Here is a 21,123-nt window from a genome sequence, read left to right on the forward strand (position 1 = left end):
CTCTTCAAGGTATCATGGAGAGGAGTGGGAAGAGAATTGGCACTGAGCTTTGCTGTGTTGTGTGCTGGGAGCTGCATCACTTGGCTAACCAGTAACTAAAGCTCATGTTCTCCTGCCTCTCCTCTAGAATGGCAACACTGCCAGTGTTTGCTGTACTGAGATTAAAGGTTTTTACCTTGAAAGGAGATTTCTGGCACTTATGGGAAGTGATTTTTAAGAGAAAATACTGCAGCTGTAGACCTCTTCCTTTTATCAGTTCCATCCTGCATTACTTTTTTCTTTCTTTCATGTTCTTTTTCCCTCTGAATTTTCTACTGCTGTTCCTGTATTTCCCTCCTCTAAGTGATATTTCTTTCTCTCCCCCGTGTATCCAGAAGTTTTAGGAAACAGCAGCCTGAAGTGCACTCGTGAAATACCCATACTTTTTCCCTCAGCAGCCTCACTTTATCTGTTCTTTCCCACACATATTCTTTCATGCCCTGCCTGGGTATCATCCCTGTTTTCTGTTGGGAAAGCTGAGAAATATTTGATGAGTGCAGTAAGTCACATATGGATGTGGAACTAAAATCTGTGTCTCCTGATGTGCAGAATTAACCTTTTATCTCTAGTAAGATCCAGAGGTAAACAGCTTGGATTTAAGAAATCATTGCTATTTTTCACACACACACCCTTGCACATATTTTAAATTTAGCAATTTCACATGCATTAAAAAAAAATCCTGTAGAGAACAGTAAACATCAGGTAATGTAACACCCATGGGTTAATTTATCACCTTATGATCTGTTAGTTCTGTAACATGCAGAGCCACATGTTTGTGGCAGATTGGCCTTTCTGGAAGTTCCTGCTAGGAGGAAATGTAATTAACACAGACCCCAAAGCCTGAAACTGATACTGCTGTATTAAAAAAAAAATATGAAGGATGTTCTCATATATCCACGGTGTCTCTAACCTCACTCTGAAATCCTTGGTTTCCTTTCATTTAATACCTCTATTCATTTATCTTCTGTATCACCATTAGTGGAGTCAAATAATGCTGTTTTCAGGTTAAAAGCACTGATCATTATTAACCCTTTTCACGTTGCAAACAGACTGATTTTAGTGATCTTCTGTCCGTGTTCACACTTTCAGAAGTGTGTCCCTGTGATCAGCCCAATTTTGGACTTTCTGAACTTTCTCAATGAAGCAATAAAAGGTTGAGATGTCAGATGCCCAGACTTTGACTGGTATAGATGTTGGTAAAGATCTTTGATGAAAATGCCTTTTAGGCATTTTCAGTGGCAGAAAACACTTCATCTAGGTCCTGATCACACACACACCCTTGCACATATTTTAAATTTAGCAATTTCACATGCATTAAAAAAAATCCTGTAGAGAACAGTAAACGTCAGGTAATGTAACACCCATGGGTTAATTTATCACCTTATGATCTGTTAGTTCTGTAACATGCAGAGCCACATGTTTGTGGCAGATTGGCCTTTCTGGAAGTTCCTGCTAGGAGGAAATGTAATTAACACAGACCCCAAAGCCTGAAACTGATACTGCTGTATTAAAAAAAAAAATATGAAGGATGTTCTCATATATCCACGGTGTCTCTAACCTCACTCTGAAATCCTTGGTTTCCTTTCATTTAATACCTCTATTCATTTATCTTCTGTATCACCATTAGTGGAGTCAAATAATGCTGTTTTCAGGTTAAAAGCACTGATCATTATTAACCCTTTTCACGTTGCAAACAGACTGATTTTAGTGATCTTCTGTTTTCTTCTTTACCCTGTTATAGTACCTTAATATTCAGCCTGGTGGTTTTAGACTATGGTTTTCAAAGCTTTAAAAATGAATGTATCAGAAGTTTTGAAATATTCCACAAGTTCTTTCTGTTTCCTTTGTACCAAATGGGGGATGCTCCTCTTCTTGATCACACTAATGTGTGGCAAATCGTTGTCTTCAGGTCCCCTAAATCTCTGTGGTTGTGTGGACCTTACTCACGATTCTGTGACATCTTTTGTGTCAATATAAGGGCCTCTTAGTTCCTTAGAAGTGTGTCCCTGTGATCAGCCCAATTTTGGACTTTCTGAACTTTCTCAATGAAGCAATAAAAGGTTGAGATGTCAGATGCCCAGACTTTGACTGGTATAGATGTTGGTAAAGATCTTTGATGAAAATGCCTTTTAGGCATTTTCAGTGGCAGAAAACACTTCATCTAGGTCCTGATAATTCACTGAAGAAGTTGAGATAAATTTAAGAGTTATAGCCTTGAAGTAGCCTTAAGTAATTTTTTTTACTATACAGGAGCATGTACTTGCCCTGAAGGTCTTATGCAAGTATAAGAATTAAACAGACTCAGTCTTCAGTGATTCAGACAAATTTTAACACCACAGAAGTGTCTGCAGAGAGCAATAAGTTGTGGGGTCACCTGGGAAACCCAGGAGAGAATGTCCTGCTGTAGCATTGGCAGCAGAGGGGCTTCTTGTTAGTGCTAAACCTGAAGGTTTCCTACAGGGAACCAAGGGCTTTCTAATGAAGGATTGAATTGGATTTGGTCTGTGCTCAGTGAAAAGCTCTTTGTTTCCAGTTCAAAAGCTTCAAGGGCTAAACATTCTGGATCCTGACACAGACATACTTTAGGCAACCTGCAAATACTAATCCACGCAAATTTATTTGGTACAAAACGTTCCTCTACGTCACCTTCTTTAAAGAAAAATCAGCAGTTGTCTTTGGAGGGGTTGTTATTTCACTTCTGTGATGGCCATTGTCACTGCTAATGACCAGGAACATTTTTCAAACTTTGTAGTGCTAAGGAGTTAAGAATCTGTGTTGGACAGACCATATTGACAGGAGAAATCCATCCTTCAGACAGCAGAACACTTGTAGTGTGTGTCGGGAGCCGTGAGAGCCACCAGGGACAAAAACACTTCATAGGCTGAGAGCAGGGGCCTGCTGCTTCAAAAGCCAAGAGAAGCAAGCTCCCTGTGACAGTATTTGGCTGTAGGAGTGCTTCTTCAGTGCTCAGGCTGCTGCCACAGCAATGTTGTGCTTAAGCTTAAGGTCACCTCCACTGCGATGGGGGAGCGATGGATGACTGTGAAAATGGAACATAGGAAAACAAAAGCAGGATTTTTTTTTTCCCTAGGACAATCAGCAGGGATCTTTTGGGGGTGAGGAGGGCACAGAATTGAATGTGTGTTGATCAAAATCTTTAAGAACTTCATGTAAAATGAGCAGAAACAGCTCAGCAATGTTTTTTATGCATAATCATTCAAAGACCAGGTACCTCTGTAAGCAGCTGAGTCAGGCACAACATGCAGACTTATCATAGGATGAAGTTGGGGCTCAACCTTTTCAGGAAACCAGTTTGCCTTCCCCAAGATCCGGAGAGGCACAGCCTTCTGAATTTTAACACTGTTCAAATGTTGGGGTTTAAAAATCTGTCATAGTACACTGTCTGCTTCCTGTGCCTTCAGTCGCTTTTCCTTCTCCAGTAGAAACCAGCACATTAACCTCACGTGGTGTTTTACAGGAAAGAAGAAGTTCAAGAGGAGGAAAATCTACTGCCAGATCACTCAGCACCTGCTTCAGAACCACAAGATGTGGCAGAAGGTGATTGAGGATGAGGAGAGGTTAGCTGGGTCAGAGAAGCAAGGCACGGAGCAATCCCCACTGCACCAATCTTCAGAACAAATCCAGGCCATCAGGGAAGAGGAGGAGGAGAAAGGGAAGGCCAAGAAGGATGAAGAGGAGAACACAACTGTAGAACCAAACCAATGACAATATTTACAGCAGTATTTTAAGACAGATTGACTCGTGCACAGACTCTTTCTCAAGCCAGCACAGCATTTAGACACAACACTGTAGAAGTATGGGATAATGCGCCTACAGCTGTTTAATTTGTTTCTCTTTCCTTTTTCTGGTGAGGTACATTGTTTAAACTCCTATGCTCAAGGAAGCTTTCACACTGCAACACCGGCTTTACAGACTTTCTTTGAAGAGATTTGGGGGTGGGTGGAATTATATATATATAGCCAGGGTTATTGGCTGCACACTTCAGCAAAATACATTTAATGATATATTATGGTCACTGTGATATTTACAGGAGAAAGTTATCTGAGGAAATGCTGCTTCTGAAGCACATTTGCAGTTAACAGTAAGGTACCAGTTAAGTAGCTTTTTGCTCTTAATGCTGAGGGATAAAAGTTCCAAAGCTTTATATGAATGCTGATATATCCTGCCAACACATATGTGTGAGTGAGGGGGTGTTTGCAAGTGTGAGTGGATGTGAGGAAATACAGCGTGCTCTGAGTTCTTACCACACTAGCTGTAGCACATGTCCCAGCATACCACAACAAAGAGAAGGCCAGAATTTTAGAGAATTCGTGCCTGCAAGGGAACAATTTTGAGGAGCTTTGCTTTCCCGTAGCCCTCCAGTGCCAGTTTGCACTCCAGCTGCGGGCAGCCTCCGCTCAGCGGCAGCCCAGGCGCTGCTCCGGCCCGACCCAGCTGTGCTGGATCTCCTCCTCCTCCTCCTCCTGGGCACCTCCCGGACTGCTGGCGAAAGGGATGTGCCAGGAGGGCTGTTTGCAGAGGGGGAATGCATGGCACAGCAGTCTGTGCCCGCAGGGCGAGCGCGCCGTGGGGCCGCTCGCGTGTTCGGGCACGGTGTCCTCTCCTGCCCTCAGCCCCTGCCTCTGGGCAGCCACGGCCAAGCGTGGCATGAGGAACAAAGCTAAACTGCTGGCAGGCAAAAGAAGGGCAGCGTGGGAGCCAGGGGAAGATGGCAAAGATGCATTAGGAGCTGCCTGGGGACAGGTGCCAGGCACTCGGTGTCCCAGGTGTGCTCACACGGGCTTCAGAGAACTCGGGTTTTCACTGTCAGGTGCTGCATGGCAGCAGTTTGTTGCTGGCATTCTGCTTAGGAGCAGCATGTTTGATCCCACCCATATATTTTTCCTTCTTTCTTCTTTTTTTTTTTTTTTTTTTAACAGAAAGAAAAAGATCAGGCCTGTAAGAACAGCAGATCTTTTTTTTGTTGTTGTTGTTGTTCCGTTCTTTTGTTTTCTCTGTTGTTTATGCTGTGAGCCAAATGTCTATTTAAAAGGTTGGATATTCACTTTCAATATTTTATTTCACGATATATTTGTCAATGATTAGCTATCTAGATGTAAATATGGAAAAATTTTTATGGGTTCCTGTAGATAATGATATCTTTAAGAAAAAAAAAAAAAGAAAAAGAAAAAAAGGGAAAAGTTGTTTTGTAAAGATAATTTTTTTAAAAATAAATACAAAAACATTTTTATACAGTGTAGCTGTTTCCAAACCCCACAAATAAAGTCTTGAGTAATCTGTATAGACCCTTCTGGGAAACCAGCAGTCTACAGGATCAAGGCTTTAAAATATTAATGCTCTTGGGGACTGGCAGCACCAAGCAGTACCCCACAATTCAGAGATTTGTTCCCACAGAAAGAGTTACATATATATATAAACTTCAGTATCTCTCAGAACTCCTTTGACTATGTATGCTTTTTCTAGTTTGATTTTGCAGCCCATTACCAAGCAGAGGGCTGCTTGTGAGAGTAAGATTCCTTGTGAAAGGCAGAGTTTGTGGAAGTCCTTTCTGTATTAAATTCCTGGCATTACACCCATCACTTTTTGCTATTGTTCCACGTTCACCAAATTTCATGGTCCTGTTGACACCTCCCCAAAATGTTGGAAAACATTCTCTATCAAAGCCAATCACATGTGTGTTATCACTTCAGAGTTCCTTCTTGCTTTGTGTTTCTGTCAGAATGAGGTTTTGCTCAAAAGAGGATTTTTGGGGTTTTTTGCTGGTTGCATTTTCCTGATATTGTCCTGTCCTGCTCTTACCAGTAGAAAATGTGTTTGCCTTTCAGCAGAGTGACTGGGGCAGGTTCTGAATGCTGTTATCAGCAGGAATATTTAGGAAGTGTTTTCCAGTGAAATCAGGAAAGCAAATATCCAAATAGCACTGATGTTTTAAAGGGAAAAGACACAGCAGGATTCATTCAAAAGGAAAAAAGTTGTCTCCAATATCTCAGCAAGTCTCCACCAATTCCAGCTTGTGTTGTTTTCCTATCTCTTCAGTCACTTTGATCATTTTATTTGGGCTTTTCTTGTGCAAGTGATATGCATACCTTACAGTTTAAGAAAGATTTACTATGCCTCATTATGTCCTTTAAAAATTAAAATTACAGAGATGTTTTAAAATGTCACATCTCCAAGCACTTCTTTCTTGATTTTCAGTGCATAATCACTGCAAATGAATTTTAATACTGGGGTTTATATTGCCTTTGCTGGAAGAGGAAAACAATTCTGTTGCTGAAAGTGTTAGTGGGTGCCCAGTTGGTAAAATTATGAAGAACCATTCAAGAATAAGGCAAAATCGTGTAAGGAGGGTTTCACATATTCCTCTAAGAGGGTTGGAAAGAACTAAGAGTAACTAAGAAAAGTTATCTAAAAATGTGCTGCAATGAAACCATTATATTTTTCTAGTCATCATTTTTGGTTGCCATTAAGTAAAGTTAGTGTCAGCTTCTAATTTGTTTTTCTGCATTGCCAAGGTAGCTGTTAGAAACTGATACACCATTGCTACCCCAGCCTGTTCATGGGAGCAGTCACTGAACTGGACCTTAATGGTGAAGAAATTGCTGTCTTAAAATGAGAATGATTGTTGTTTTTATCCAAACTAGAAAGAAATTCCAGTGAAGAAGCTGAAGTGGCTGTGAGTGCTGAGCTTGGTAAGAGGTGAATTTTTTTTGTCCCACTTCAAATAGTTAGTAATCCAATTTCTGCAGGTGGTCCCTCCTTATGAATCTGATTCTCAGTCTTTGAAGGGCATGTCTGGCAGCCAGTGATCAGAAAATCTCCAGGTTGGCTTAGATATAACAGAAAAGAAAATATCAGAGCGATTTTATGTCAAGAATGTGATGATTTTTTTTTTTTTTTTTTGTGCTTTGGGGTTCATAAATAACGAATCAGGTAATTTAGGGGGCTTTTTAATATTTTTTCGTCCAAAGGAGGCAAAACTTTTCACCTGCAGTTACAGCAGCCTTCTGGAGGCAGAAGGTTTTCCACTTTGTGTAGTCCTTTGGTGTTGCAAGCACCAAATAAACCACAGCCTAATAAATATTTTAGGAAGAAAAACTCAATAAAAGGAAATTAATTGTGTTGCCAAATTGAGCACCAGTCAGTGGCAGAGCCTACAAGGACTCTGTGTGGGCATCCAGCACTGCTGATCTGTGAGCTGAGCAGGTCAGCAACCTGAGCCTGGCTGGACTTGGAATCCTAGAGAATTTTGTCAGTTTTCAAAATGAACCCTAAGCATTTCTGAAAGCTTAGCCGTGAGTCTAACGCAGCAAAAGCTTTGTGGCTGGTGCTGGTTGTTAATGAAGTTCTTGTGCAAAGTCCGTGTAAGTCCTGCCACAACTGAGATGTTCCAACACCACATGGGAGGAAGGAAGGGTTCAGTTTAAGGAGGAGAAGTTGCTGAGCATCCCACGACCTCGTGGGCAGAAGATTAGACAGAAGCAGGTTCCCAGAGTGAAGGATTTACCTCTCTGCCCAGCCTCAGCCCTGGACGTTGCCCTTAGCACTTGGGAATTCCAGTCCTCCAGTGGATGGGGTTGAACACAGGCAGGGAGGGAAGTGAAACCTGCATTCTGTGGGAGGAGGAAAGGAAATCGTAGTCCATTCTCAGCCAGATTTTATAAAACAAAACTTATTTTCCTTTTCTTTCAAAAGCAAATGTAATCCTGCTGAAATGGAGTAACATAGAGTTTCTGGGAGGTTAATTGCTGTTTGATGTTGCAGTATTAGTTAAAATTATGGCAGTGTTAAAGAGAAGATAATTATTCCCATTAATTAGAGCAGGACAGTCTTCTTTTTTTCCTATTTGTCAATGAGTCAACAAGTAAGAACATCCAGGGATCTTGGAGAACCATACACATTAAGTGTTTTTGAACAGATGAAAGAATCACAGAAATTAGGTGTGAGCTGCCTTAAGAAACATTGAGAAGAGCTTGCAAAATTATTGACTATTGGAGTCAGACTTTGATTTAGAGCGAAATAGCACCAGTGCTTTTGAGAGCAATTTAGTATGATAGATCTTTGAATTTCATCACTTTCTTTTAGCAAAACAGCATTCCTCTGCAGGTAAATCAAAGCAGGGTTTAGCCCCTGCTGTGGCAGATATTGAGTCCCAGTGTTGGAGGGAGCAGTGTGAGAATTATTCTCCATTTACAACCTAATTATGATTTATTCAGAAGCCATTAGTGGGATTTTCCTGGCAGGCAGGTGTTCTGTTGATGAAAAATGCATCTCACCACCTCAGCAGGATGCAGATGTCACCTGAGTGAGCTCCTAGGACAAGCTCCTCAGGAGCCTGGGGGCAGAACAGCGCTGGTGTGTTTCTGCAGAGTTCCTTTTCACAGTGACAAAAGGCACAAAAGGCAAGAGCTAGTTAACAATACTTCTTGGATAAAAATGAAATGGTAAGCATTGTGCACTCTGAAACCCTGCCAGTGTCACTGAGGTGTATGCAGACATTCCCCCCCATGCTTGCTCCTGTAAAACTGCTGGTGAGTTCAGGTAAAACCAGCTGGCCTTGGGTGTGGTCTGTCAAGCTGAAGGATGTGGTAAATCAAGAAGAATATTTGGCTGAAGTTGTTTAATTCTCCTTCATCAAGGAAAATTTTGCTTGGTGTAAGTGGAGGGAGAAAAGAAAAAAAAAAAGAATTATTTCATTTGAGCTTTTCAGGTTGCCAGTCTGTGCCAGGGGTTTCTTGCTTCCAAAGCTGCGTGTGCAGTATGTCTGAGATGTGGGAATGGGGCAGCAGAGGAGAATTGTTCTGCCCTGGATGCCAGAGGGAGTCTTTGTGCTCTGGGGAGCACCACTGAAACCTGCAGCTGTGGAAAGAGCGGTGAATTAGTTGGGGAAACCCAAATATTCCTGTTTTCTGTGTGGAGGCATAGAGGCAGGTACACGAGACTTTGCCACAGCTGCAAGCCATGTGTTCTTTTATGGCTGAATTCTCTTGTCCTGAGGCAAAACCATAGAAATCAGATCAAATAATAACTCAGTTTTCAATGCTGTCTTCCTGTACTGCAGCGAACGCTTAGAAACAATTGATGTGAATTAGCAACTGCTCTTTGCTTCTAAGTATTTATTTCAAGGACTTGGGAGGTTTTGGTGGTGCTTTTTATTTTCCTCCTCTGACCCTAGTCATTGTCACCCAATGCTTTCCTAAAAATTTTTTTAAAAAATTAAAAAGCTCTGTGATGTGGTCAGAGAGAAAACAGCGAGGGGTTTGCCATGTGTGTGTACATACTGCTTTAGGTAGAAAGGCTGCTAAAGTCTGGCAAAGCTGCCTTTCCTTCCCAAAATTCCTGCCTGACCCTGAAACACAACAAAAACCTGTATTTGAATGCCCAGTGTTGATTTGTAGGTGTTTGTAAACCTTGATACAGTACTGCAGATGGTGTCCCAAAAGATCAAAGACAACGTTAATAACTGCTCTGTGATGTTGATGATATCTTTAATATTTCAACCATGTCAGCGTACTTTTGATCATTACTTTTCTAAAGTTAAGTCTTCTTCTCTTGAATAATCAATATCAGATGTTTGCATGATGGAAAGTAATTTAGTTCACTTTTCCAAAAGCAGTGATTCATTCTGTGGGTTACGTTTGTTTAACAGATTAACATTTTCACTGATGGATGGCAGTTTTTTTTTTTTCTTTTTAGTGCTTTTGATAGAAGAACATCTTGGATATTTTCCAACAAAAACACTTTTTTTCACCTTTGCCTCCAATTGTGGAAGAAATACCTTCCTAAAAGAATCCTTTTCCAATACAGTTTGGCCTGTCTGGGTAACAGTATGCAAGTATGTATATCACATAGAAGATGTGATTGAAAAAATTAAAAATCCCATTTTGGTGAAGTAATCAAGAAATTAACCTAGCAAGATTACAACCCTTTCTAAATTGAAATCTTGGGTGTGCCAATATAATTGAAGCACTTGACCCCCACCAGATTTGGGGGCCAAATTATACACATTTTTTATTTTAAAATTGACAACAGGCCAGACAAAGTTTTTTGGGGTTTTTTTGGGGTTTTTTTTGGTTTTTTTTACTTCAGGAAACACTGAGAAATTTGGTTATTGTACATCCTGTCCTGTGAGGGTTGACTCCTGGTCTGGGACCTTGGGGTAAAATTATTTTAATGATTCTTATTCAGACTCAGCTACAGTAGCAGGTTTCCACAAATCACTCGTGTACTACAAATTTAATCCCTCCTTGATTTTTTTTTTTTTTTTCACTTCAAAAGGTGAGAAAAAGAAGGGGGGAATGTAATTTTATACGGCTCTGTTTGAAAAAGGGTTTTGTGTATACCTTTCTAATTCTTTTGAAGCAATATTTTAAAAAATAACTGCCAGCCAAAGTGGCAATGCAGAAAAGTGCCATCTTGTTTAGGATTTGTACACGCCAGTTTTTAACACAGTGTTCTTTTCACTAAGTACTACATACGTTAATTTATATTTATATATTGTCAATATTGTTGTAACCAAGCTTCTCCTTTCTAAACACTTCAGGAACAAGGCCTTGTATTTTTAGGTGATTTTCATAAACAGAATAATTCTTTTCCTTTCACTAGTATCTTGCACTCGATACATGTAGCAATACTTAATATATTCTCTTCACAAGTATTTGTTAAGTGATTTAGTTAATGGCTGATAAATGTTTTGTACAAAATAGATTCTGTACAGGAAAAAAAAATCTTTTAGATAAACATTATTTATTTTTACTGTTTTGTAAGTTAGACACTATAATGAAGCTCCTTTTTGCCAGAATTACTGGAAGTGCCTCTTGGTAAAATGTATTATACAGTAAATATGTATTCAAAATTATTAGAAATACTTGTCACAAAATGAACAATGTGGATGTTGCAATGTGAAGACAAATGTACAACATAAATATAATTCTGTGGTATCCTGCTGGCCGTGTTTCTTCTTCCTTTATTGAACAAAATTGCTTTTGCTGCCCAGCTTTCAGTGTCAGACTACAAATGACTTGTACCCTCTTTAGACTCTGATTCAAATCCAGTGAAATCTTGTATATATTGAATTTCCATTTTAGCTGCCAGCCCTGCTTGGTGTGTGTTAGTGACCCAAGCTCGTGTTTATTGGTATCTGATTTCCTGAGACTTTTAGCTGCAGAATTCTGCACTTTGCTTCAGATTACGAATAAACCCCATGTCAAATCCTTTGTGAGTCAACCAATCTGTGGAAAGCCTCATTTTAACCATTCTGCTCTAATGATGCCCAGTATTTCAGCATCCATCATCAGTGTGCCACTCAATCCAATTAATGTGGATTGGATGTGGTCAGTGTTACATGGCAGCACTCAGCAGTGCAGAGTGACTGATGCTTCCAGAGAAAATGAAATGTGTTACCTTAACAGATTCCCATATTAATCATAGCAGTAACCTGTCAGAGTGGGACAGTGAGTGAAATCAATTCTCTTGCCATTATATTGATAAGTATGCTGTCATTTTTCAGTGTAAAATTTTACTAGTCTTTTATGTGGGCTAGAATTGATATCTAGCTACTGTCTTTGCTCACTGTTTATAACTTCAAAAAAGTATCTCACAGCTGTCAAAAATTTTACCCATTTTTAAAGTTTTATTACCTACTTTCGTCAAAGACCTGGAAGCTCTTCAGCTAATTGATTTGAAATGGTTGTTGCATAAAAATTATCTAGATCAACCATGTGCTCAAAGCCTCTTCTCCTATAAGTGAAAAATTAACAGATTTCAAAATCCTCAGGGGTATCAGCCACATATCTGCCTGTCAATTTTCAAATACCCCCAGTTTATTTGTCCTCTGGCTAAAATTCTGAATGGAAAAAATATAAGGAAACTTGCACCAGGCAATGATTAGGGAGATACAAGTCAGAATCACTGCCAGTAGGAAAGTAAAATATGTTTATTCCAAGGGATCTGCTTCTAAGCCAGCAGCTGGTCTATCCAAACACTTAATATCTCAATAGCATGTAATTACTTGATGCTAAAATTCACAGAGAGGAATGCAACTGGAGCAGCAAAGAAAAACTTTTGCCTCTCTATTCTCACCACAAAGAGCAGGGGCTACCAAGGTAAGGAATGCACTTGTCTGAAAATGCCCAAACTCTCTCTGGAGCTCTCCAAACAGAGAGAGGTTCCCGTGGGAAGAGCTGAGCAATAAAGCACAGGGCAGAAGCAGTGAATCTGCTAATGAGACCACACGTGAGCCTGCCTCTCCTGGGGTTCTGCCGGAGCATAAAGGAGACCATGACGCACAGCCCCTCGCAGCTCAATTAAACGCCGCATTTTCCAGGTGTTCAAATTGCTCTCAATTGCTTGGGCAAATGCAGTTGCCTAAAAGCACTTGAAGTGTTTCACTGCAAACACAATTCTGAGAGAACTAGTGGGGCTTTGTTTGGCAATGCTTTCTTTCAGTGTGTCTTCAATGATCTCATCAAAATCCTGTGGAAATCCACCTGATCCCCAGATATTGCCAGTGGTTAATGTAGGGATGGAAGAGCAAACAGCTTTGACAGGAGGGTAACTGGCAGGTGCTACCCTGGCTGCTGGGGTCTGCAGCTCTGGGGTACCATCCAAAGGAGAATTTTTAACCACTCCACAGATTCCTGGATTCCCACCTGGCATGCTGCAGTGGAAGCTGCCGAAACTATTTTGTTGGACAGCTTCACTGCCCAGAGGTGATAGGAACCTTGCATTAATTCATGAGGAAACGTGCAAGTTTCAAGTTTAACCATAAATTCTGATGGCTTGTGTCACACCCAATGTGGGTTGCCAGTTATAATCACTGGAGAACCTGGGATACACGCAGGGAGAATGGTTTGGAAGTCTGCTACAGATGAAAGGTTGCTGCAGCACCTGCTTGTCTTCAGCCAGGAAATACACAGCAGAAGGTTCCTGTTTGATCTGCACAATGGCTTCATTTAATGTGCCTTTGGTTGCTGTTGCTGATAAATTACTTCCCTTCTCAATCCCTTGCACATGGTGATTTTTTATTACTGTTCTTGCCAAAGGCATAATATTGTATAAATCCAACACCTTCAGTGTAATCAGCTCTTCTGCTCGATTCTTGGTACCTTCTCTCTCTATATTTCTAGGCAAAATCTTTGGGTTTAAACCTACTTCAAAGAACTTATCCTCATTAATGAAAGTGCTATGGGACTTTTTTTTTTAGATTAATCTCTGGTAGCTGGACAAGTTCCAGTTTCTCTTATTACATCTTTATACACAGAAATTCTCCCCAAAGCTCCAGTGGGTGCAAATGCTTCCTGCCCTGAAGAATACCACTTCTCTGGATCTCTCATTGATCCTGTTTGTTGTACTCCCTCAGAAACAGGTCTCACAGGGCCCTCTGGGATCTTTGCAAAGTGTGCTGCTGTATAAAAATACAAAGTAATTCTGTTCAAATGTCACATTAAAACCTGGCTGACTGCCATTTCAGTGGGGTGGGCAGGCAGGGCAGGGGCAGTTGGTTGGGGTTTTTTGCTTGATTTTTTGCTTGGTTTTTTTTGCTAACCATTCAGAAAGAAAAACCTCTGAGCCATTTTACCTGATCAGTCACCTTCTGCAAGTGCTTGCAAGATAATGTACAGCCATTGATCTCACTCCTAGAAACTACCTCAGGTACCCAGCATGGAGAGCATGCACAGAGGAGGTGATACTGCTTTGTGGTCAGGGTGCAGTAAAGAAAGGCCTTTACTACCACTCCTTTATTTTTGAAATTTTTTCTTCCTTTTGTCTCATGCAAGGGGCTGAAAATGTAAATATCAGGAACAATTTGATAAGCACCTCAGAGTAAAGAGACTATTCAGTAGGACCTTTGCATATCCTAATAACAAGAATTTAGACAGGTCCAAAATACAATTGGAACATTTTTCTATTGTTTTGCTGTCCTTTGGTAAGAAAACTATTCTTTGAGGATAGATCTGGTAGTCCTTAGTTGGGAAAAAAAGTCCCCAAGGCTGAAGTTCCCCCAGCAATCCCCAAGAGCTTCTAAAAGCCAAAGTGTTTAATTTGTCTCTGGTTCTTTGGTGTGGAATGGGTACCCAAGGTTTGTTCTGGCAGTGGGTTTCCTACTCATTTATATTCTTACCAAGCCTGCTCCTAGGACTGGCAACAAAAAGAAGAGGAAAATTAATGTCGAGGAATTAATAATCCGTAGCAGTAGAGTAGCATAACTAAAGCAATTAAAATTTTATAGGCAGTGAAACTAGGATGCCTTATTAGTAAACTGCAAATGTCTTCCCTCTTTCCACCTCTCATTGACTGCAAGCTGCACATTTACAGTATTTGTTGCTGTAGGGTTGGAGCATTTACATGCCAGCAAAAATAAAGTATTAAAGGAGCATTTGACCAAGTTTCAATGAGAGTGTCGAAGACTCATTCCACCAAGGTTTTATAAGTAACTTTGCTTTGCAGCACAATATTAAGGGTTGCAAATGTATTCCCTGTTGGACTGTAGGAATCACTTGAATTCAGATTTAAGGTGATATTTGTATGTTTTGGTGTGCATTTTTAAACAGCATTTTTCTCCTAGAAGATAACATGCATTCTGTTGGAATACTTTTTTTTTTTTAAATGTGTTTTAGGAAGGAAAATGTTTCATGCTTCCAAAGGCTGGCCTATAAACCTGCTGTGTTGTCAGTGCAATGGTGGGCCCATGTATGGAGATTATAATTGTCCCAGCTATTCACTCTGGCTAGACAAGGCTTTGTAAGTGTAATTAATTTAACCTGTGCTTTAGAAATGAAGGTGGTCTGGCTTCTAATTTCCTGCTACTAATACAAAGTAGGAATGTAAAGAAAACAGACCTCAAGTCTGGTTCTTTGTCCTGTAGCTCCTTTAAAGGTTTTGTTCCAGTCACAGAAGAAGTATACCTAAGTAGGCAATTCCTTTTAGGTCTGTAGGAAAGCAAATCCTGGCTTGTCTGGTTGATTGTCTAGCAAGCTTCCAATGGGTTTTGTGTCATTGTGCTGTGGGAGGCACTGAAGAGTGACAAGCAAGAGGTGTCATGTCCAGGATTAGAATTGGCAGATTTGTTTCTCATGTCTCAGTCCTTGCTAGTGGTCTGAGCTGTGGTAGGTGATGTACTGCATTGCCTTTCCATGTGACATCCGTGGCCTGCAAGGCCTAGAAAACGAAGAAATTCCCACCTGGATGAGACTTTCTGTCAGATTAACTTACTGAATTTTAGGGGGGATCTGGTGTTCATTTACTCTGAGCATCTTGAAAAGCACTGTAGAGGATGTAAGTACAGTCATTTCTGAGGAACTGCTGTAATTAGTTCATAAAGGAAGGGTGACACTCTTCTGGAGGTGTAAGAAAACTTTCCATAATGGAAAATACTTCCCCCAAGTGGTTTTGGGGAAGTTGCAGTTAAGATACCACCACCTATAGAGAAGTCAGAGGCAACTCTGCAACAAAATCTCAATAAAAGATCAGCTGTGGTAAAAAACCTGATACTGAGGTTTTACAGTGAACCAAAAATCCAGGAAACTTGAGAGAATTGCACTAAATCTTGTGGGCCCTGTTCTTCAAAGCACTGCTGATTTCTAAAGGATATAAAACCAGCCTGTAGGTATTTTTCTGGGAGGGTGGAGGACAAAGCTCTGGTACTTATCAACACAATTTGTAGCATAATTGAGGAGGATTAGAGGATTAAGAGATTTTTATAACAAATTTAGGAATCTGATAATGAAACTTCATTTATTTTAAAGGACAGTGTGGTAAAGGTTACCAGTGGCAGAAAAACTGGAATCTGTGTCAGAAATCTTTGAAAGCCACAAGGTCAGCAATGAAGATTAAAGGTCATGCAAAACCAGCACAGGTCCTGTATTGTGTAAACTCAGTTCTCCTGATAATGGAAGGAAATGGCCTGGAAGCTGTTCTCTTAAAGAGGCTGAAAGAGCTCATAATCACTAAGTCTCCTAATCACTAATTACTGTGGACTACTAGGCACCCTGATATCTCTTAGTAAAGGGGAAAATAGATTTCCAAGTTTCCAAACCAAAGAAGGATACAAGACACTTTAAAGTACAAAATGTGAATTACGTGTAGTGCAATAAAATTCCAGCCACATTAAGAGCCCAAAATGGAGAAATAACAAAGGGAAGGATAATAATTTGTATTAAATCTAGGAAAGCAGAAGCTTACTCTGTGTTTGGCTGTGTGAGAGAGGTTTTAGCTGCCATGGGAACCTGCTGTACTGCAGAGTGTGGGAGGGAATAAGAAGGGAAAAGTAAGAAGAATTTTTAACTTTAATACCTTTTCTGTTTGTATAATCAAAGCCTACAGGGCAGCAGAAGACAGGCTTTACAGCCTCTCTTGGCTCAACAAACTACAGAGGGAGCTAGTCACGTTCCTCACCTTTACCCAAAATTTAAAATAAATGTTTCAGCAGCTGTGACCTTGGGGCAGGAAAATTCAGGGTGGGAATGAAGTCTTCAAAATTTTCCTTTCCTTTCCTTGTGGCAAAGGACTTGACTGACTCTTCCACGCAATTCTGTCCTCCCCATAAATGTATCTTTTCCCTCAGTTGTTTCTGTTGGGTTTTTTCATGTTGCTAGGGGCATTGCCCTGTGGATTTTGGGCAAGAGGGCAGAACAGGAAGGAGCAGGGACTGGATAAGAAGACTTTGTGAATCTCCTGTTCACCTCCACCCTGTCTTCTCTCACGCACTCCCCATTTTCTTTTTTTTTTTTTTCCCCAAGTCCATTCCCCCTTCAATTCTTCTGTTTCCTGGAATTAAGCAATTAATAAGATCAGAGTTTTGGGGTTGTTTTTTGTTGTTTTTTTTTTTTTTTTTCTCTCCACAAAGCTTTGTCACGTGCCTCATCAAACTTACAGCAACTTGCAAAGAAAAATACCCCCTGGGAGCTGTTTAGGTGCTCTCCATGATTCCCATCTAGGGCACCCAGCCTCTTTCCTTTGCTGGTGTGCCCAGTGTCCTGGAATTGATAGGAGGGGACAGAGGAAGAAAAACCTGAGGAGGTGGGGAAGGAGGAGGATGGGGGGCAGACAAATAGCAAATGCTCAGGCAAAACAAGAGACGAAACAAGTTCCCCCACCCGCATTCTTTTCCTTTCTCTACCTCCCGAATAAGATGTACCTCCACAGACAGGGTCATTTCTGAGAGGAGGTTTTCCCCTCCAATTTTTTCCCCCTTCTAAGCTGGGACCAGTGCCTGTGCATGCAAGTGTGGGTTTGCATAAGCAGTAGAGGAAGCTTACCTATGAAAGCTGGTGGGCACCATCTCTGGGGATTCCTGCTGCCAGGTAAGATTTGGCTTTTCTTCTTCTTCTTCTCTTTGTTGCTTCACTTTTCACAGAGGATGTCTCTTAGCTGGGCTGATGGTGAGCAGTGTTTGTGCCCAGCCAGTGCAGAAGTGCAGCTCCTGTGCCTGTGGCAAAGGCTGAGGAGGCTTACTGCCGAGTGCAGGAGTTCCCCGAGGGGGAAGGATGTTCTCTGCCTGCCCGCACTTTGCATGAGCGAGGGGGCACTTCTGCAGGTGTCCCAGCCTGCTGAATGCCTGCTCGGGGACAGGGTGTCCCTGGAGCTGGCCATCAGGCACAGGTCCTCATGCCAGGATGGAGAGTGCCACTGCCACCCAGGCTGTGTCACAGGTGAGCCACCACCGGGCGTGCTTTTGGTGGGATGGAAAGCAGGGCCACCAGAGAGGGCTCCCACAGCCCAGGCTGTCCCTGGAGCTGGCCATCAGGCCAGGTCCTCATGCCAGGATGGAGAGTGCCACTGCCACCCAGGCTGTGTCACAGGTGAGCCACCACCGGGCGTGCTTTTGGTGGGATGGAAAGCAGGGCCACCAGAGAGGGCTCCCACAGCCCGGGCAGCTGGAGGCAGGGGTGGAAGGAGAGCTCTGAGCCCCAGCTGTGGGCCCAGAAGACACTCAGGGACAAGGTGTGACCACGGCCAGCAGCTGTCCTTCAGGCACAGTGTCACCCACCCGGCTCACTCAGCTGTTACAGCTGGAGTGCTGCCATGGATGGTCACAAACTCTTCAGCAGGGACAGGCACAGAGGGAGAGGCCGTGGGGCAGTCCTGTGCATGGCTCTAGGAGTTTTGATTCCTAGAGTTTAAGGACAATGACAACAGGGACAACTGTTTGTGGGTGGGAGTCGGGGGAAAGGCCGGCAAGGCAGATGTCATGGTGGGAGTCTGCTAGAAATACAGCACAGCAGAGAGGAAGTGGGGCCCAGGAGGTCTCATTAGATCTTATCAGGTCTTTATCAGGAGGTTCCTGCTGTGTGTGGAAGAAAACTGCCTGACACAGCTGGTGACAGAGCCACTGAGGGCAGGTGTCCCACTGGACCTGGTTGTGAACTCAGAAGGACTGGCAAGTGATGTGGCATTTGCAGGCTGTCTAGGGAACGGTGATCATGAAATAAAAGAGATTTAATCCTTGGAGAAGTAAGGAGGGGAGCTCAGCAAACTTTGGACTTGTGGAGGGAAGACTTTGGCCTGTTGAGGTTGACAGAGTTCCTTGGGAGGCAGTTCTTGGGAGGGGAAAAGGGGTCAAGGAAGGCTGGACACTCTTCAAGAAAGAAATCCTAAAGGCACAGGAGCAGGCCCGTGGGATCATGGCCTGTATCAGCAGCAGTGTGGCCAGCAGGACCAAGCGCTGCTGAAGGCACACCTCAAATCCTGTGTCCAGGGCTGGGCCCCTCACCGCAGGGACATCGAGGGGCTGGAGTGTGTCCAGAGAAGGGCAGTGGAGCTGGGGAAGGGTCTGGAGCACAATTCCTGTGAGGAGCAGCTGAGGGAGCTGGGGGTGTTTCCCATGGAGAAAAAAAGGCCCATGGAGGACCTGGTGGGTCTCTACAACTCCCCGAGAGGAGGCTGTAGTGAGGGGATCAGCCTCTTCTCCTGAGTTACAAGCAGTAGGACAAGAAAGAGCAGGTTCAAGTTGTACCAGAGAGGTTCAGATTGCATGTCAGGAAAGTCTTTCCTGGAAGGGTTGTCAAGGCCTGGATCGGGCTGCCCAGTGAGGTGCTTGAGTCACCATCCTGGGAGGTATTTTTAAAAGATGGATGGATGTGTCACTCATGGACAGAGTTTAGTGGTGGACTCTCAGTGCTGGGTCTACAGATGGACTCAATGGTCTTAGGGGTCTTTTCCAACCTAAACAATTCTATGATTCTATGGTTACATTTTTCTGGCATTCCTGCCATGTTTGGAAAGGAAATGTTTAGGCATTCTCTGTCCTCATTTTCTATGTCACCAGAGAAATATGGTAACAACCTGAGGCCATCCTTGGATAGAACCAGAGATGTCCCTCACCTCCCACTGGAATTGACAGACTATTAGGACTAGTCCCACTGTAACACCAACAGTGCCAAAAGAATCTGAGTGGCATATCTGTGATTACAGTGAATCAGCCCTGTGTGTTCTGGTTGCACCAAAGAGGAAGGATCAAAACTAGCAGTGCAGCTGGCTGTGGTTCAGCTGGGCACATTTCCCTGTGCTCTGTCTTGTGTTAAATTTTCCATCAGAGGCATTGTCAGGGCAACCAGACTGATGATCTGAGATACATGGCTGCAGGTGGCTCTGAAAACTACCAACTATATTAAAGCCATTATTCAAGAGCAACTGGGGATATATATTATATATATATATATATATATATATAGTGCAGGTGGGTCTCAAAACCACACAATATATATATATATATATATATATATATATATATATATATATCCTGTAGATATTAAAGCCTGTAGATATCTGTATATATACCTGAGGATATATTAAAACCTGCATGGACGTCAGGCCTTCCTTGCACTCTTCAATTTGACAGTCAGACAATAAATGTTAACAATTTTTATACTGTAATAACGTGAGCATAAGTGCTGTTTAAGCTCTGCTGTCCATTTGAGATTTGTTTCAGCTCAGTGGAACACGACGTTGCATGCTGCTGTCAAGCCTCAGTTGATCGTATTCCACCACCCCCACACCACCACAGCAATTTTTGTGTGTACTGACCAATGCTGCATGTGTGGTGCAGTGGAGGAGACCCTCTACACCTCTGCCCATCTTCTCTAGCTGGGAGGTGCTTTGCTTAGAGATAAGGACAATTCATTGAGCTGTGGTGCATATGTTTTCCTCTTCCAGGTTTGGGTTTTTTTTTCATTCCAAAATTACTGTAAATATGCAGAGCGTTTCAAGCCTTAGAGTGGAGGCTATTTGATGTGCTTACATGGCAGCGCACCTCATGTGATTGTCATAAAAGGATTTATGCTCTGAGGCACATGCTGGTTTTCTCCATTGTACAGGTTCAAAAGTGGGTTCAGGTTCAAAAGAAGACTTTTCCCAAGACATCAAGAAAATCAGAAGCAGAACAGGAAGAGGTGCAATGAGTGTTCAGCAAGCACAAAAAAAAGTTATTTTCTTATTACAAAAAAATCTCAACACTCCTTAGTGTTGATAAGGAAATACATTAGGGTTCCTGCAAGGACAATGTGAAATGCAAATATTTCTCTTATATGTAGTCACAGCTCTTATTTTAAATGATGGAGAGATCTTGGTGAAAATTTTGGTGTCACAAAGTCCTTTTGTCTTGTTCATATAAGAACAGCCTCTGAGCAAATCTTAGCATCTAAAGATATACTTTTGTTATTTTCACCTGTATTTCTGGTAAAACAGGTGCCTGTTTGGGAAGCCATGGAAACACATGCATCCATCTATATAAATATCTGTGTATATAGATATATACATAAAACCATACATCTTTTAACTTGTGTAAGATCTGTTTCTTAGGCAAACATGAGAGAACAGGAACTTTTCCTATTTATATTTTCAGGCAGTGTTCTGTAAAACACAGGACTGCCTAAAAGTGAACACAGAAGCTGATTTCATACATATTTTCAGATCTAATTTAGGGATTGAAATTAAGAACAAAGTACTGCAGTATGTAACTAGAGATTTAAGAATTGCTGGTACCTTTTGTTTTCAAAGTGCAGTATTTAGTTTTTCTTTACTTCTTTGTATTTACCTGCAAAGAAGCAAATTCACATTTTTCCCTGA

At 41.8% G+C, this 21,123-nt stretch overlaps 1 protein-coding gene across 1 annotated transcript in view; it reads left to right on the top strand.

The window, feature by feature from the left end:
• Positions 1-4,025, top strand: part of PDE3A (phosphodiesterase 3A) — a 210,961-nt gene extending 206,936 nt beyond the window's left edge. Inside the window, 1 exon segment of the mRNA XM_041484369.1 lies at positions 3,518-4,025. Coding sequence (XP_041340303.1) covers positions 3,518-3,765 — 248 coding nt within the window. The 3' untranslated portion in view covers positions 3,766-4,025.
• Positions 4,026-21,123: the final 17,098 nt, after the last annotated feature.

Source organism: Pyrgilauda ruficollis, unplaced genomic scaffold, assembly GCF_017590135.1.
Source record: "Pyrgilauda ruficollis isolate IOZ18807 unplaced genomic scaffold, ASM1759013v1 scaffold66, whole genome shotgun sequence".
NCBI lineage: Eukaryota > Metazoa > Chordata > Aves > Passeriformes > Passeridae > Pyrgilauda > Pyrgilauda ruficollis.